Here is a 19,581-nt window from a genome sequence, read left to right on the forward strand (position 1 = left end):
CCAGCATGTGTGGTTACAGTAGACATTAGACAGTCTCAACATTGAGTTTTCTTCCTTTCCCTCCCCAAATTCTTATGTTCATTTGGAGATTACTATGGTTCCTGAAGATTCCAGTCTTGTTCTAGCATTTTCCAGCTAGAGCAAATGATTTTACAGAGCAAGTGATTTGTAAATTAAACTTTTCCAAGAGAGAATCTGAGAACTTTTTATAATAATGATACTGAGACAAAGATGGGATCATTTCCCAAGTGCTTTTGGTTACGGGGGACTAAATTAGGAGAAAGTCAACACCAAGAAAGACAAATGAGAGATACAGAAATATATGAGTCCCTGGCACCATTACTGGGGCTACTGAATAAAGCCTTTTTGAAACCAGTGCCACCTCTGGACTTGACAGGTATTTGTACCAATGAATTTAGCCATTTTCACTTGTAAACACTTAGGGATGGGTCAAGGCACTGAAGAATATGGAGTGTCTGAATGTCTTATTCTTCAACCAGTCAGTAAAGGAAGTCACAAAGAAAAAAAAAAAAACAGTAACTGTCATGTTCTTCCCTTTCGCTGTGTTGCATTGGGCAACACCACACTGATAAAGAAATGGGAGTCTTGGAACAGGCTGCATAATGCAGGATGCTGCTGACGAGCAAGATCCTGGGCTTTTTATTGATACACAGCATCGGTTGTAAGGGGGAGGAGCAAAAGGAAAGGGGAAGGAGATTAAGGGAAAGGAGATTAAAGGAAGGAGAAGAATATAGACAATCAGGGATTGTGAGTATGCCCTCCAGGCACTTCTTATCTGCTTGATGACTCGGTATTGTCATTGAGACCAAGCCCTAATTCCCCCCACCCTGGTTTTAATCTTATCAACAAGGCATTCCACTGATCAGCTTCTGGGATCAGACCTCAGCCCCCCGGGTATTCCTGGTCATACCCCATGATGCATAGCCTTCCCAGCTTGATCCAGTTTTGTGCTCTTGTTTGATTTGAAGGGCACCTTGAAGGCATGGGTTCCTCCTGTACCTAACTGACCAAGCCATTTTGACCTTGCTTAGGATTTAGAACTATAGATGACAAAATGGTGGCCAAACAGGCCACTTAGGAGTAGCAGACTCAAATGCTGTATATCAGTTCACATGGAAAGCTTTCACAAATTTATATGATTACGAGAGCATCTATGACAGTAGCATTCAGGAAACAAAATTTTTAAAAATTCCAAGTGATTCCACAGGGCAGCCTATGCTAAGAACCACTGCTCTAAGTAAATATCTGGCTTTGTCAGAAACAATAACCAAAACAAAGAGAAACCCCACCGACTGGGAGAACATTTTTGCACACAACACTAATGATAAAGGACTGATCACAAAAATCTGCAAAGAGCTGATGAGACTCAACACAAACAAAGAAAATAATCCAGTCAAAAAATGGGCAGAAGAGCTAAAAAGAAACTTCTCTGAAGAGGAAATGCAAATGGCCAACAGGCACATGAAAAAATGTTCAACATCACTTGTCATCAGGGAAATGCAAATCAAAACTACCATGAGATACCATCTTACACCAGTGAGAATGGCACATATTAAAAAAACTAGCAACAACAAATGTTGGCGAGGGTGTGGAGAAAAAGGAACTCTCCTGCACTGCTGGTGGGAGTGCAAACTGGTCCAACCACTATGGAGAGCTGTGTGGAGATTTCTGGACCTACTAAACATAGAGCTTCCATACGATCCAGCAATTCCACTCCTAGGTATTTACCCAAAGGACACAGAAACATCAATTCCAAAGAACACCTGCACCCCTATGTTTATAGCAGCACTGTTTACAATAGCTAAGCTTTGGAAACAGCCCAAATGCCCAAAAATAGATGACTGGATCAAGAAGATGTGGTACATATACACCATGGAATATTACTCAGCATTCAAAAAAGATAAACACATGCAATTTGCAGCAACATGGATGGCGCTGGAAGGGATCATGCTCAGCGAAATAAGCCAGAAAGAAAAAGAAAAATACCGGATGGTCTCACTCATAGCAGGAATCTAGAAAACTTAAATAAGGGACCAGGAAAATGAATAACTATAAGAAAGTGAAAATCAAAATCAACAAACAACTATGATCCAGAGACACTCTATGGGTGGTGGGGTGCGGGGAGGGGAGGGATTGGGGTCAAAATAAGGGGATTGCAATTGTATGGGGAATATAAAAATAAAATTTATTTAAAAAAAATATCTGGCTTTGTCCCTTCAATGGAATCTGTAGAATAAATGTCCTAAATGCCTTCCCACTAAAAGAAAAATAAAGGCTGATATGTAACTAGTTTTGTAATGTTAATGCAACTGTGTGACAGAAGAGCAAAATTTATTTGAAACCTGATTTCAACTTTAAAATGTATGCAAACTTTGTACTTTACTCCATTTTATAAAATTCCTCTTTTTATTTCTCCTTTTATTCTTTCAACATTTGATAGCTTACCATATATCAGCCACTGAAATAAAACCATAAATACAAAAGAAAACAGTTTCTACCATCAAGAAAAAAATAGGAGGGCAGCAAAAGGCATTATGTAAACAGAATAGTGGCTTCTAACCTTTTAGAGGAAATATTTAAGTTGCAACCAGAGGAATGCATCTGAGTAACTTGGAAGCAGACATAGAAGCCCAGGCAAGAGCACGGAGGCAATGGAAATGGAGAGGACTAATTTGAGTGATATTTAAGATGACTAATTGATGGGACTTGGTAGTTGACCAGTTGTGGTAAATGAGGGTGAGAGAGAAAAGTCAAGTATGACACGTCTCTGGTTTGTGCAACTGTGTGGTTGGGAATGCTATTTTTGAATAAAGAACACTGGACAAAGAACAAGTTTATAGGAGATGAGTTGAATTTTGTCATGTTCGGTTTGAAGTACCTGTTAGACACTTAAGTGCAGATAGCTGGATAGGTAGTTACATGTGTCTCAGATTCAGGAGAGCAATATGGGCTAGAGATCTATAGTTGAGTGTCATCAGCAAACTGATGGTCACGAAAGCCAAGAGAATGAAACAAATTACTTGTTGTAAGTTGTAGGGTAAAGAAAATATCAGGCTTTTCTGCCCTTCCGCCATCAGGATAGATGATGGATCCTTGTCCTGAATGCATGCCTGATGGCGGGCACCTGGAATAGGGTGTGGGCATAGGTAGATGGGATTCAGCTGAGCTAAGACTGTGCTTTTAAGGGCGGCGTCACGGGGACGCCAGCAGCAGCAGTAGAAGCCGAAGCCGAAAGAGAAGCCGAAAGAGAAGCCGAGAAGCAGCAGAACGAACTCCAGTAGAGCTCAGATAGAGTGAAGACTTGCTGGGGGCTGGGAGGCCTGCCAGCCTCCCAGCCCCCCAGCCAGCACCCCTGCCTGCCATATGCCTGGTGAGCCCCAAATAAAAAACCTGCAAAACTACTGAGGACTCTGACTCCTCCTTTACCTAGTCTGCATGGGATCAGAAAACCTGCACTGTGACCAGTCCAGGCCTTTACATAAGTCTACAGAGAGAAATGGCAGAGGAAAAATCTTTGGGGAGCACCAAAAGTAAGAGAGGAGAGGTCAGAATTTTAGAAGGAATAGGAACAAATCACTAGATAAGTAGGAAACAAAACAGGAAGTCTTGACAAAAAAAGGATGGGGAATGGCATATTTTTAGAGTGATCAACCACATTAAATGTTGCTGAAAGACAGCCTCCCTGGTGGTGCAAGGGGTTAAGACAGAACCTATGGGGCAATCTGCAGCCACTGCAGCACGAGTTAGATCCCCGGCCAGGGAGCTACCTACATGGTGCAGCAGTCCTCTCCTGTCTTGCCCGCTGCTCCCCTCAGCAGTGTATTTCAGTCAGTCTTCCTGTCTCTGGTGAATCCTCTCACCCCCCATGACTCTGGCCTGTACCCCAGTGCTTGTATGCATAAATAAATAAATCTTTAAAAAAATTTTAAAAAATGTTGCTGAAAGATCTAGTAAGACGAAGATTGAAAAATGTACATTGAATTCAGCAACATGAAAGGCCATGGGAATGTTATCAGGAGCAGCTTGGGAAGAGAAGACAAGCTTCTTCAGAAGTTACTGAAGTGGAAAAGAGACAGAGTATATGGTATGTAGAGAGGGATGTAGGTCCAAGGGATATTAAAATGAAAAGGCCAGAAACATTTTATTTGATGGATTGATTAGATGGATAAGTAGAAGATAAAAAAGTGTCAGGATACTGGGAAGAATGGAAAACAGGAATATGAGGGTGGAGTAGGAGAGAAAAGGTTTCAGTGCAGAGAACAGTTAGGATTGTAGGTTTGTTGACGAGGAGCAGAGAAATTCCTACCTGATCACTTCTGTTTGTTCTGGGAAGAAAGAGGCAGTCATCTATGGAGAATGAAAGGGGAGTCAGTTGTTTAACAGGAATGGAAAATTTTTAAATAGTTGTTGAAATGGGAGACAGCTGAATAGGGAAACAGTAGGTTACTTAGGCAGTGTTAAAGGCTTAATTAAGGTTGATGACTATCAATGTGTAAGTTTTGATGGTCTGTGCACTTCTGCAGTTACTCCTGTATGTCCATCCCAGGAGCCCATAAACCAGCAAGAAAAAAGAGTTCATACATGGTGGGCAGAATGGGACCAATGGAAGACGGTGCAATAGGAAGCAGGAAACATAGGGAGTGATATTAGTGATATTAGAATATTGGGAGTGATAGGCTGTGAATCCAAGCTGGATAGGAAGATAACTATATATATATTTAACTATATATTTAACAGCCTTTGTCTATATATATATATATATATAGACAAAGGCTATTAAATATCCTACTCCTAGGATAAGAGAATTGAAGAGAATTAGAAGCTGAAGAATTGGATGTTTGAAGTAATTGAACAATGAACTGGATCAATATCAGAGGATGGGATTTCTGAAATTGTGACTGCAGATATAAAACTGTTCAGTTCAGAACAAGGTCGAGTGTTGCAGTGTGAGGGAGTAGCTGAAAGAAAGAGGGAAATGAACGGAAGGAAATGAGAAACCAAGGTGTTGGATGGCTCATCCACAGACCAATTTGTGAAGGAAGGACTTGGGGGAGAATACTTGGATGCTCATAATCTGGCTGCTGCCCATTTCTCTAATCACTTGTATTCTCACTCAACTCCAGCCACTTAACTCCTTGCATTTCCTCAAACACACAAAGCTCACTCTCACATCACAGTGTTTGCATATACTGTTACTTCTGTCTTGAACACACTTTTTCCAAATATTCCACAGCTTATTCCATCACTTTATTCAAGTTTCTGCTCCAAAATGGCATCTGCAGAAGTTTCTCTTACCAGCCAAGCTAAAACAATAGCTCTCATCTATGACCACTCACTCTAACCTCCTATCTGTTTTTATTTTTCTTCAGAGCATGCAGCATAAGCTGAAATCATAGTACACATTTGTTTTCTGTATTACAGATCACACCATTAGAATATAATTCAATGAGGGCAATGATTTTCTCTTGTCCCCATTATATTTTAAAGTGCATGTAAAACAGACCCTGTAAAATAGTAGGTGCTCAATACTTGTTGCATCAATAAACAGAAAAAAAGGGAAGCATCAAGGAAATAAGTACACGAAAGGTGGTTGTTAATGATAAACGGAATGGCTGAATGGTGCAAATAAGCAAGGAATTTGAACAAGGGTTAAGGGGAAAGCTTGAAAGGCACAGTGGGCAAATGACAATGACACCCTCCCACCCCATTCCTGAAATAACCAAGGCTGCAGAGAATATAGCACCCTCCACTAGAAAAGAGAAAGGAATTAGGGTCCTGAAGGGAGAACCAGATCTCAGGTAGCAATGGCAGTCATTCATCGTGCTCAGGGGCTCAGAGTCGCAGTGCCACCATCCATACCCTGGCCTCAGATTTTCCACTTTTGTGCCTTTGCTCCTGCCTAGACTGCCTACTTTACTGGCCTATCTGCTCACATTCTATCTTTCCCTCAATAACTCAAACATTTTTCTGAGCACTCTAGGTTGAAGTGCTTTTTTGCCTACTATACAGTTCCACAGAGCATATTGTATATACTATTCACTTGTTCTTCTTATTTACTCATTTATTTGTTCATTAATTATTTAAACTATTATATGCCAAGAATTATCTAGGCATGGTTTCATTTTATAATTGCTACTTTATATTTTTATTTCTACAAGTAAAAACTATAATATACTAATAAGGATTGCAGTGGATCCACCAGATTATTAAAGTCAAAGGAAAATGCTAAATAAGGTTGTCTGTTTTGAATCTTGTCTTCCTAATCAATGGGATGCTAACCATGAGTATGTTTTGGCTAACCAACATCTAAAACAATGTTACTTTAGATGCCTGACAATTTGCAGAGCAATTTTCTAAAAATCTCATTTGATGAAACAAAACAAGCAATTTTACACAACTAACCTTAGTGTATTGTTATCCTTGGTAGCATTTAGGTTTACTTAGAACCTAAATAGAGAATGAATACATTGGAAATGTATTAGGTAGTCTGCAGAATCAAGGGGCATTTTAAGGACAAGAACAGCAGCATCTTCATGAGGCTGAATAACAGGTTATTGAGCATCTTTCAAGGCTGCCATTAAGATGAATTTGTGTTCAGCCGTTTTGAGTTCTCAGATTCCACAGTCCTAGGAGAGAGACGCATAAGCTCAGTGTGACTAGCAGGGGGCAAGGTCTCTGGTCTGACAGTCCCACCAAACAGTATCCAGTTGGAAGATGATTATCCCCAAATGTAAATTAGGGTGCAATTCACCAAAATGGCAAAAATATTCAAGGGAACAAAATGCTTTCCTGATGCCCCTTATGAGAATTACTTACTCCCTCTCTTATGGACACAGAGATCCTTATTTGTCTCTTACACTTGGATGGAATTACATGTTGTTTATGTAACTTTCATTTCTTACAGTAGTTTATGAGCTCCAGAAGGCAATGGCTGCAGCAGCTGTACCATATGGAGAATGATGTCTTTTAGATCACTGTGCACAATTTCAAAATTAGCTTAGAAATATTCTGGGTGAACTTAAGCAAAATTCAATTACCTTTCATTCTGTTCCACAATGGACTTTTATAAAGTTTATGTAGTTTTACCTTTTTAATATAAAAAACATAAGATGGAAATGGGAAGACATAAATCCTCTTTCTTGCTTTTCCATTTTGTGTAATTATAAAATACCCAGAACTTTCCCCATTTTAATTGGAAATATTTTACATCAAAAACGAAGGATATAACATTAATCTAATTTTCTCTGGTGCTAAGAGTCTCTTCAACAGTTTAACTGACTAGTTCCTTACCTGCTAGAACTTTTGAATAAGAACAAACATAAAACACTCAGATTTCTAGAGACTAACTCTAGTCTTAATTTGTTAGGAAGAAATTATTCTCAGAATTTTCTAGCTTGTATTTGAAAGGATAATTCTAGAAAACCATCATTGTAGAAAATGTATCACTAAATCTTCCAGAGGTTCTTAAACACTATAAAATAAAATTCAACAGATTAATTCCATAGTAAAATCAGAACTAAGACTCCATCAAATACTGTAAAAATGAAAGGAGCATTCATACAATGAAATTATTATTCAGCCATAAAACATATGGAATATTTATAGATGCTACATGACCCTTGAGAACATTATGCTAAGTGAAAGAAGCTAGACACAAAAGTCATATAATTCTACTTACATGAACTGTCCAGAAGCAGCAAATCTACACAAAGTAGATTAGTGGTCGCCAGAGGGTAGAGGGCAGCAGAAATGGAGAATTACTTACTGCTAGTTGATATGGATGATGAAAATATTCTGTAAGTAATAGTGATGGTTGTACAACCTTGGGAATCACAATAAAAATCACTTAATAGTGCACTTTGAAAGGATGAATTGTGTTACATATTTTCTCAAAAAAAAAAAAAGATATTTTAGGATAGAGGCAGGAGGGTTAGAGAGGTTGGGATGAAAGAAGTTGTTTTAAGGGCAGGAATTTGGTATTTATATGTAGGCAAAAAGAGAGTGGGGGGAAAAGCATAGAATATAGCCTTAGGAGCCTGAAGTTTAAATTACATTGCTCCTATCACTAATCATTTTTGCCTTTGTGGAAAGTATATTGTGATTTGCTCATTTCTGTGTTTTTTTTTTTTAAAGTGCAAGTTTATCTTTCACCATATAACTGATCCTTTTTTTTTTCTTTTTTAAAGATTTATTTATTTATACAAGAACAGGGGTGCAGTCAGAGGCTCAGGAGGGTGACAGAATTCACCAGAGACAGAGCTAGGACCAGAACTGGCAGATGGACCAAAGATACTGCTGAAGGGAGCAGAGGGGGAGGCAGGAGAGGTCAGCTATACCACATGGGTAGCTCCCTGGCCAGCCGGGGATCGAACCCATGCTGCAGAGCCTGCGGACAGCTTCACAGCGCGGCTCTCAAACCACTGTGCCACCTGGGAGGCCCTGTTCATTTTTGGTTTTTTGGGGTACTAAGATATTTGCCTGTAGGCTTTCTTAGTTCTTTCAACATAAGAATTGTACAAAAGTCTTAACTGCAAGTCAAGCAATTTTATTTTGTTGCAACTCTTAAGCTAGAGCTTTGCTTACTTATTTGGAATAAAAGTGTATAGTTTGCAGATGATGCCAGGAAATTATATCCTAACCATCTGTACTTAACCAATGAAACTCAAAGACTTCCCTGGATTTTCTTTTCCTCATTCTCTGAATTTTAATCTGTGTGTTTTTAGTCTTGGAGTTAACTGAGAAGTTCTGTGAACTAAGCACATTCTTTCAAAACCACAGGCATCCACTTCTCATTGGATTTATGACAATCACAACATTGGCATGCAGGTAAAAAAAGAACTCACTTTACTTTTCCCACCACACCTCTGGTTACCTTAGGGAACCCCATTTCAATGGAAAAGGAGAAAGGATAATTTCTGCTATCCTAAACATGTTCATGTTCTCCACAGTAATCCTGTAGTGCTCTGTCCTTTCCTCTGCACAGTTTTATAGCTCTAGCCATTGAATCATAGCAGATTTTTGTCTTTGAGAAGGTAGGGTTTCAAGGAAAAGCAGCTCTAAGGAACAGCAGCCCAGAGGAACTTCCCTGCTACTGAACAGGTGTCTCAGGAGATTCCTTTCTACATCTTAATGGAATAAATTATTTTAAAGAATGGAATGGTGTGAGAGCATTCTAAACTTAGATTAGGGCTTTTTCCTTTGTTAAGCATACACATGGATCACTCTACTCAATATTCACTGTTGTGGAAAAAAAAAAGAACTACAAAAGGTTTTCAACTTTTTTTTTCTATTAACACAATGCCACACATAAATCGGTGGACTATAGCTCAATGTAAGAGCATAAAGAGTAAGAACAATTAAAAATGAAGGTTTTGTAAAAGGCCTCATATGGTTTGTGGAAAAGGAAAAAAAAACTTTTTTCTGGGTTGCCTTCTTTGTTTTTTAGCTGGTTGTTAGGCAGACAGTTCTGCAAGAGAAGAGATAATTGCGAAAGAGGAAAATGAAAATTATAGTTGTTGCAACTAAAAACATCAATTTAGATTTAAGCACAATAAATGGCCATATAACTAGCAATATTTCATTCTAATGGCCATATAACTAGCAATATTTCTAATGACAATATAAGCTATAATTATAAAAAAGAATTCAGTTATAAAAAAGATTGCTTGGGTTTAAAATGATAACCTGGATAGAAGCCAAGTCTAAGAGTACACTTGTAAATATTTGTATTCCTGATGTTCCTTTTTATTATAAACCCATTAAGGCAATAAAATTACTTTTCCTACATTTCTCCTTTATGTAAGTAGAATTTTATGGGTTTGTGGCTATTAAGCATAAGTAAGTCATTTGAGCTCCTGGACAGATGAGTAGAGCTATGTAAACATAAATCAGTTAATAATATTCAGCAATTGAATCATTACATACATACTGCTATAAAGTCATTTTTCTTCATCCACTTAGTATATTTTTTGCAAATTTGAGAAATAATGGGTTTACTCTGCATTTATAATTAAAAATTACTTTTAAAGTTTATAAGGTTATTGAACCACGTTAATGGCGGAGCTGGTTTTGCTTGTTTTGCTTTCAACAAAGCAGTTAAGTTTGAATATGTCATGGTAGCTTTAAAAGTGAATATATTTAAATTTAAGGCAATAGGACACCCTTTGCACCAAAATATTTTCTACCATTTGTGAAATAAGAGATGAGAGTAACCTATGATTATGGAAACTGTGGAAAGATAAGGAAGGTCATAAAGATACCTTTCTTACAGAACTTTCCAACCTTATGTAAGGACTATGAAAAACCACAAAGAAGTATTGTTTTCCTTTGAAGATTAAAAGCAACACAACTAATTTTCTCCATTGAGATGTAATGTTACCTAGAAAAAGAGAACTGGCTAAGAAAATGGCTTGAGATTCCTATCTTTCCACTGGGTTAGAGAAAACGAAAAGGAGGGACTCCAAAATATGCCTGTATGTAAAACCCTCCACCTGTCTAAAAGTCCTTTGGGGACCAAGTAGTTCTGAATAAGTGAATTTTCAGGAGAGCTTTGTATGTCATTCCAAGAATAAAAATTTTGCATGAAAACATTACTAAAAACTGGTTTTAAATTCCCAGATCTTTCTCCAACTTCCTCAGACTTCAAGATTGTTTTCTTTTTTTAAAATAGTGTAAGTCATTCAAACTCATTTAATAAATTAAGAAGGTAAAGAAAATAGTCATAATCCTAATGCCCAGAATCAGAGGGAACATATTCTGTTTCTTAAACACAATACAGAGGACATGGCTCAAGGCTATAAAATAATGGGATCCTAAATCTACATGAGTATTTTTTAAAGCCTGGAACTATGCTAAACATTCCATACAGTTGGCCTCATTTAGTCCCTGCAAGCCAAAGAGGCAAGTATTATTATCTTACATATAAAGAAAAGAAGCCTTCAGAAATTATCAAGGATATGTAAAACAAGAAAACCTAAATTCAAAGCCTCTATCTAGCTCTAAAGACTAACCTCTTAGCTGTCTCACAGTATCTGTTATGATAGTAAGTGAAAGGCAATAGAATGTTGGGCCTCCCTGGTGGTGAAAGGGGTTAAGCACCACACTATGAAGCAATCCGGAGTTCCATCCCCCCCCCAGCCAGGGAGTAACCCACATGGCGAAGAGCACCTCTCCTGTCTCACCCGCTGCTCCCCTCAGCAGTGTATTTCAGTCAGTCTGCCTGTTCTGTTCCCCACGGTGTCTCTGGTGAATCCTCTCACCCCCTCATCTCTGACCTGTAAGCTCTTGTATGCATAAATAAACCAATCTTTAAAAAAAAAAAAAGGCAACATACTGTTATGAATTTAACGGTAACCATGCATACATCCTTTACACAGTCTTAATTTTTCAAACTTTTCTAGTGTCAGGTTCTCATTTTTAAGGTTCTGCCCCACAATGTTCATGATTTTAACTCATGATTATTATAAAAAACAATGCTGTCACATTCACTGATATTTGTACAAACTTCTACTGACCGTCCACAAAAACATGTATACTCTTCTTTGGGCCCAACTCACTCTGGCCCAAAGAAGAGTATACATGCTGCAGGACAAAGTCTCTTCCATATTTGGAATACACTAATCACACCTTTTATACAACACTTGTTTTTCAAAGAAGGTATATTTTATTCTTATGGTATCCCTATCACCCTTTCAGTTTGCTGCTTTAAATTTGCCTAAGCTTAGAAAAGTCAACAACAAAATAAACTCATTAAAATCTTGTGAAACATGAGTAAGACTTCCAATGGGTAACATACATATAGACTGTGATATGTATATTTATTTCCTACTGACAGCTCTGAGATGAGATGCTATCATGCTGGCTTTGAAACATGAAGGAGGCATCAGCTAACCTTGAAAAATCAGATTACTCATAATCCAAAATGTTTTAATAAAAATTTAGATAGAGCTAGAAAGGCACCTTACTCAGTCAAGGAACCTAATCACACATAGGAGAGAAGAAGAGTGAGTGCATTGGCAGAAAATTATTTCCAGATACAAGTAACAGCAAAAAGCCAAATGTGCCATAAAACAAACAAGGCAGAAGAGGTCATTAAGTATGGGAAGTTTAAATAAGAAAAGGAAGAGAGTCTTTGATGGCCTGTACTAATAAAGATAAGCCCCAGCTTCAAAAAATGTTAGGAGAATGCTCCCAACTCATGCTGGCCCAAAGAGGCAGAGCAGGCAGAGCATCAGAGAAAATAACAGAGTGCAGAGCAAGAAGGTGAAGGGAATTCCACACAAATTTAGAAAGACAAACACATGCGTTTTTTGTTTTGATGGGATAAGAACAGTAGCTATAGGGCCTCCCTGGTGGTGCAAGGGTTAAGACGAAATCTGTGGAGCTATTCCCAGCCAGCCAGGGAGCAACCCACATGGCACTGCAGACCCCTCCTGACTTGCCCACTGCTCCCCTCAGCAGTGTACTTTGGTCAATCTGCCTGTTCTGTTCCTTACTCTGTCTCTGGTGAATTCTCTCACCCCCTGCACCCTAGCTTTTGTATACATAAATAAATAAATATTAAAAAAAAAAAAACAACAACAGTAGATATAGAGATGGAAGAAAGGTTGCCTTGAAGAGAACAGAGGTCTATAATTTCAATCTTAGCTGGGTTCAGCTCTGCTTATGTTTCACCAAATGGGACAAATAAAAAGCCTCACGAAGTTATTTTTATCATAGAAACGTAATAGGCATCTTATTTTTAAACAAGATGACATGCTATTATTACACAGCGTATAAAGTTTCCTTTTGTTCATAAAATTATTAATATGAAAGCTTTATTAATCAAGTTATCAATATAATTAAAAATTATTTCTAATTATAGTTGTTAATAGCTAATATTATAGTTATTTTACAACGCCAGAACAAATACCTATGAGAAAAGGATAGCCAGGTGCCTCCAGGGGGACAATGGGTGGCAATTTCAACTGTGCTTTTATTTCCACTGATCTCTGTTCCCTGCTAGGTCTCTCTTAAGAGAAAGAAGAAATATCAAGTCACTCTGACCTGAAAATCTCTAATTCTTAGGAGGCTAGAAGTTGATGGAGCATAGAATATAGTTGAGAATCTAATTGTTTCAAAGGCTTTCCTGGGTTGCTCCATGGGGATGTGTTTTTTTCAGAATAAGACCCTAGATAAATATTTAAGACTGAATCCTTTATTCTATCTATTACGATAATTTTTCTCCTTAGGTCTGCCACTCTTTAAGGTTCCTTTTCTCCTTAAGTCTCCCTGCACTCTAAGCAGGCTGACATGACACATGAGCATCTTAAGTTTTTTCGTGCCAATAGCTTATGGTTACCTACTAAAAAATAAAATAAAAATCAAGTTTTTAAAGAAGGGATATTTGCTAGGAATGTAATAAACATGGCCTCCCTCTGTTCTCCTTATACCTTATTCAAATATAACTATAAAAAGTGCCCTTAATTTATATCCGGAAAGTTAAGGATTATATTACTCCTGCATCCATTATTCATAAATATAAATGACAACGTCTCTTAGGTGATTTTGATACTAGAGAAAAAAAAGTAATCCTTGATAAAATACAACATATAATCACACAAATTTGAGTACAATTTAAGTCAATTAGCCATCACAATTAAGTCAACTCAAACTGAAATGACATGGTAAAGTAAGTACTTGTCTTTACATGCAAAGAAAAATGTATGAAATGCCCAAAAAACAGATCACGTGAAAAAAAAAAAAATTACTTCCAAACTCTTCTGTGTCCAGCAACATAGTGAGGTGCTTTAAAGGTCAAAAACATTGAACTGTCTAGACATATCCTGAATAGTATATTATTACATTGTGAAGTTTATTTTGTTCAATAAGGAGATAAATAATAAAGTCAAGCAGTCAAAAGAAATAGCAAAAAACAGGATATTCATAAATACATAAGATATAAACAGTATAGATTCATTCCCAGTTGACTCAATTCCACTTACATATTTAAAATAGAAAATACATCTTAATTTATCAAGAAGCTGACCACATTTAGCACCGGGAAGGGAAATTTACTTCAGCTTTTCATTATGGCCTCAGTATCTTGTCATAGTAAAAGAAATTTCATGACATTTATGTGTTTTCATTAATTAATAAAAATTTTGCAAAGTAACTGCTGAGTACCACTGCATCACAAATCAGTCAAAGGATAAAAGTCTTAAAAAGGGGGACTACTTGATGTTGCGGACAACTCTCCTACAATGGTTTGTTTTCATCTCTTCCAATGCTTGTTCCAATTGCTGAACCAAATGGAGCAGGGTGGCTGGGTCTGTCTGCAGAACTTTGGTGTTGTGGTCTCCGTTCTGATGAAGGTGTAGCTTTATAGTCACTGATGGTTTAATCTGTTGCCTGAGACTTCTGCTTGCAAGCTTGATTTTTATTTGGAATAAGAGCATAATAAATTTCAATAATCATTGATATTTGAATACATATTTATAATTACTTCACACCATACATAAGAATGAAATTTAAGATGAATTCAAAATGAAAAGGCTTTAAAATGAAAAGTAAACTTTAAAATCTTTGGGGAAAAAAATGAGAATATATATGCAACTTTACAGTATGGAAGGATTTCTTAAAGATGATAGAAAAGGCACAAACCATAATGGGGAAAAAAAAAAACCTGGTAAATTTAACTACACTAACATTACATTTTCTTAAAAGGAAACCTAAAGATGGTAGAAAAACAAGGCACATTCTGACAAAAAAATATTTTGTAACAAATATAACCAAACAGAAGATTAGTGTCTGGAACATATGAAAATGAACTATCTGTGAAATTATCTGAAAATGAACATTTTCAGATTAAAGTATCAAAACAGCATTTGATTAAAGTGGTAAAGAATATAAGAAATCTGAGGACATAAACCTAAAATAAATTTCATATTCAATGTAAGGTTAAAAAAAATAAGGCTGTACCTGTACATCTAGTCGCCATTCAAGGTTCTGGTAACTGGGAAGGTCTGGCACCAATTCACTCAGAATAGTTCGGATTTCCTTTCTGTTGTCCAGATAAAGCTGAAGCAACAATTTGTTCAATTCTTCAGAGAACCCCAGAACAAAAACAGAGTCTTGGAAATCCAGTTCAGAAATCTAAGTTAATCAAGTCAAACAGAACATTAAAATTGATCTTTGTCTAGAAAAAGCCTGAGTGCTTGATATATGTAAAAGAAAAGCTATTATTTATTTTCTGCCTAGTAAAAGAAACACTCATTACAAATACAACCTTTGTCTGCTATTTCAAAATCTGAGTCACAATACATAAAATACTTCAAGTATAAAAAGAAAACATTAGGGCCTCCCCGGTGGCTCGGCGGTTGAGCGCTGGGTTGCAAGGCTGCCCGCAGCCTCTGCAGTGCCGGTTCGATCCCCGGCTGTTCCCCGGCCACCGGAGGAGGGTCCCACATGGCGCGCAGACCTCTCCTGCCGCCCGCTGCGCCCCTCAGCAGTGTACTTCGGTCCTTCTGCCTGCTCTGCTCCCCGCTCTGGCTCTGGTGAATTCTCTCACCCTCCCGCGCTTCTGACTGTACCCAGTGCTTGTATAAATAAATAAATAAATAAATCTTAAAAAAAAAAAGAGAGAAAAAAAAAAAGAAAAGAAAACATTATTCCAATGCCCAGTTTTCTCTCCAATTCTTCAACTCCAATACCAATATACAAAAAAAAGAGAAATCATTAAATTGTTCTTCCTCTTATAATATATATACTATGGTATATGTTTTAACAACATGCAGGATTAGAAGCAATTCTAATTTATGCTAACAAGAGGTATTCAGACTTGCAGATCACATTATTGTCATACTGTTTAGATATGGCTTCACTAAATCAATTTATAAACCATTTACCAACCTTACTGAAATACCCAGGTACCTGATGGGACTATGATGTAGAGAATATTGAAACATCCTAAGGTCCTGGGAATAAAAACCAGTCCACAGAATCCCTTACCATGAGCTTTGAGCTTTCAGTAAGGAGGTATGTCAATCCTTCCACACCATGCTGGACAGTGTCACTACTCACATTGAGTTTTCCTGAGGAGGGAAAATGAGCAAATTGTTGTGTGAAATTTATCCTTTTGAAGCGTGTACAATATTCCCTATTTTCAAACTCTGCAATGAAAAATCATACATAGGGTAATAGCTTCCTGTTCTTTCTCAAGTCCCAGCCAAATGCCTTCATTATTTCCCACCATGTAACCTTGCAGATTCCAGGAGGCTCGTATCAGTATTATACAGTCCTTCTCTTGAATACGCAGCTCCTACAAGCCTGGCAGAAGAGGAACTCGAAAAATCCTGACAATCTCAGAAAACGCTCCTCATGCTGGGGGAAAACACAATACTACAGCAAAAATAGATGCCCGAAACAATAATTAAACACAAGATATTTGTGGCTCACCCAGCTATTCCACACACGTAAGATGTATTTAAGCATTATAACCACCTCTGGTAGATGGTATTACGTCCATGAGGAAATTGACTTAACGGAAGCTTTACAAATCTCACGACTCCTTACGGCCGGGCAGGATTTGTGCTGAATGGAGTCCTTCAGGTTTTATCCTACCAAAAAGGACAAGACTCCAGGAGCTGCAATAATCCCTCCTCTGCAGGGAGACCGAGAACGGCCGGCACCTCCCCGCGCAGCCGGCGAAGCTGCACCCCTCGCCTTCTTACTGGCTGCGCCTTCGTAGACCTTAGGGTTGGAGCCTCGCCTCAGGAACTCCACCGCAATCCGCCCGAACTCTGCGACCACTGCAACGGAAGCAGGACAGTGAGCGCCGAGCTCCAGCGCCCCCGCCCAGGCCACAGACCACCACCCTGCGCTACCGCGCTTCCTCACCCGCGCAGTCCACTCGCGGCAGGAAGGCCAGGTGCTCCTTATGCTCCTCCGACAAGTCCAGCAACATTTTCAAAAAGCAGCCGACCTCCCTGCCGACCTCAATCGACTGCGTCGACTCGACCCTCGCCACTTCCGGGTCCCGCGTCCAAGCGCAAAGAGGTTCCGGCGACCTACCATTGCGAGCTTTGGGTTCCGGCCTAAAGTTGCCTTTCATTCTGGCCTTGCAAGCCTGGGCCAGAAAATCCTTCACTTGGCAAAACGTCTCCCGAAGATGGAACCCACTGTGGGGGGTGCACGGCGGTGGACTCTGGAAGATGAAAAGATGCTTAAATTCCGACACGCCCCCTAGTGGAACTTACATTAATAATATAGGTAGCTTACAGTTATTTAGTTTTTATTTTTAATTTTTACCAATATGAAATTTTACTTTTTATCAGCTCAAGTCAGTGCTTTATTCATTTTTACTTTTTATTTTATTTTTTAAAATTGTAATTTTTTTATTGAGGCAGCGTTGGTTTATAATGCATGATTTAGGTTTGCCCCTTTCAGATCAGTGTTATCAAACTTACCAACAAAGCACCAAAAATTCTCCACCATAGTCCATTCCAACCCCTCTCCACTTTAAATTACTAACATTTATTAAGCACTAGAAATGTCAGGAACTTTTCTTGCATTCAATACCTCATCTAGAGGTCATAAGAATACGTGAGGTAAGTACAATTATAATTCCCATTAGAGATAAGGAAATGGAAAGACAGGTTAAGCAACTCAGACTAATTTTATACAGTTGGTGCACAGAACTTGGATATGTTATTTAATTTATCTCATGAAACTGCTTAATAGCCATCATCTTGTTTTTTTTATGGATGAAGTATTAAAGCTCCAAAAGAGAGATCAAGAAAGAAAGACACTTCTTATTTGTCATTATACCTAGGAGCTGATATAGCTCTACTCCAAGTCTCCTGGGAAGATATGAAAATGGAAAATTTTTCACCTCTTCTCTGTCACTACCATGTCCCTTGCATCTGACTAAAATTGAAAGAGTTTATTTCTTTCACTGGGTGCCAAAAAACCAAATTCTTGAACTTGTTAGGCCTTAAAGCAGCATTTATAGAGTGGTCACAATTTTTACTTCACTGTAAGTTGCAGATTAGAAAATTGGCATTATTTCCTGAAAAGGTTTTTATTCGAACATTGAGTAAATGTTCATTATTTAAGAATAATTTTTAGAAAATGTAAAATCATGATTTTTCTACAAATATATAATGAACACATCAAGAATACTGATATCGAGAATTAATGAGGGAGGGCCTCCCTGGTGGCACAAGGGGTTAAGACACAACCTATGAAGCTATCCGCAGCCACTGCAACACCAGTTTGATCCCTCCAGATGGCCAGGGAGCTACCCACATGGCATAGCAGACCTCTCCTGTCTCGCCTGCTGCTTCCCCCAGCAGTGTATTTCAGTCAGTCTGCCTGTTCTGTTCCTCACTCTGTCTCTGGTGAATCCGCTCATCCCCCTCCCCCCACATTTCTGGCCTGTACCCCAGCTCTTGTATGCATAAATAAATCTTTAAAAAAAAGAATTAATGAGGGAATGAGTAAGATTACATTGTGCTTCAAAGGAGATAGTCAAGAAGAATACATATATGGGGAATAAGGAGTACTTAAATGAATTCACAAATATATAAAATATATATAATATAGCATTTCTTTTCCTTGATTTCCAGTACTGAAGTGGGGGTAGGGTAGGTGAAGGTAGAGAATAGAGGTGTAGCAGATTTGGGTAACCAAAAAGGGGGTCAAGAAGCCAAGTAACAGCTGAGGGAAGTCATCTTGGGAGTTAAAACTGCCTAAGATAATTTTTATAGAGGGACTCTTCTTTACCAAATGTCATGTAGTTATTTAGAGGAAATCAACTAAGTGTAAAGTCAAGTCAATATTCCAGATCTAGTTCTCACATCTACTACCCATTCTGTCTCCAACAAGTTGTCTTTATATGATATAAAAATAGCCTCTTCATTTATAACATGGGAATTTTAATGACTTCTGTGCCATGCAGGGATGTTATGATGCTCAGATGAACAAATGAATTCACTTGAAAAAATTGATTTTGATGATTAAAATAATAAATTCATATTAAGCAATCAAAAGATATGTCAACTGAAGCATTTATATTTTAAGGGAGCATATTTCATATGCACAGATAATTGAAAATTCTATGTCATTATCATCCTTAAATTCATTCATTGAGTTCAACAACTGGTTCAAACAATTGGCTTGGCAATTTGGAAATGATTAAAACAATGTCCTTGTCTTCTAGGAGATGATAATAAAGTGGGGATGACAAGTAAGTAATTTCAGTATAATGTGATGAGTGGCAAGGAATAAATAAGAAATCATAGAAAAAGTTGCAATTCTGATTTTGAGAAAATTCAGTCTGGGAATAGATGTCTCAGGATATCCTTGTACATGGTAATAATAATGCTTTACAATTGTATAATAAGTATATACAATCTTTTAAAAAATGTCTTTTTAAAATTAAGATTTTAAATTAAGAGCTGTGGTACAGGCCAGAGATGTGTGTGGTGGGGGGGGGGGCGTGGTGAGAGGATTCACCAGAGACAGAGTGGGAAACAGAACAGGCAGACTGAAATACAGTGCTGAAGGGAGCAGCGGGCGAGA

General features: G+C 38.0%; 1 protein-coding gene across 1 annotated transcript; it reads right to left on the reverse strand.

The window, feature by feature from the left end:
* Positions 1 to 14,231: 14,231 nt before the first annotated feature.
* On the reverse strand, positions 14,232 to 16,963 carry COMMD2 (COMM domain containing 2; the record flags this gene model as incomplete). The annotated part of the gene is made up of 5 exons (XM_084232480.1): positions 14,232 to 14,429; positions 14,980 to 15,153; positions 16,009 to 16,091; positions 16,731 to 16,808; positions 16,897 to 16,963. The coding sequence occupies 5 exons, from the start codon at positions 16,961 to 16,963 to the stop codon at positions 14,232 to 14,234; spliced, it is 600 nt and encodes a 199-aa protein (XP_084088606.1).
* Positions 16,964 to 19,581: the final 2,618 nt, after the last annotated feature.

The sequence above is a fragment of the Talpa europaea genome (assembly GCF_964194135.1).
Source record: "Talpa europaea genome assembly, chromosome: 4".
In the NCBI taxonomy this organism is placed as follows: domain Eukaryota; kingdom Metazoa; phylum Chordata; class Mammalia; order Eulipotyphla; family Talpidae; genus Talpa; species Talpa europaea.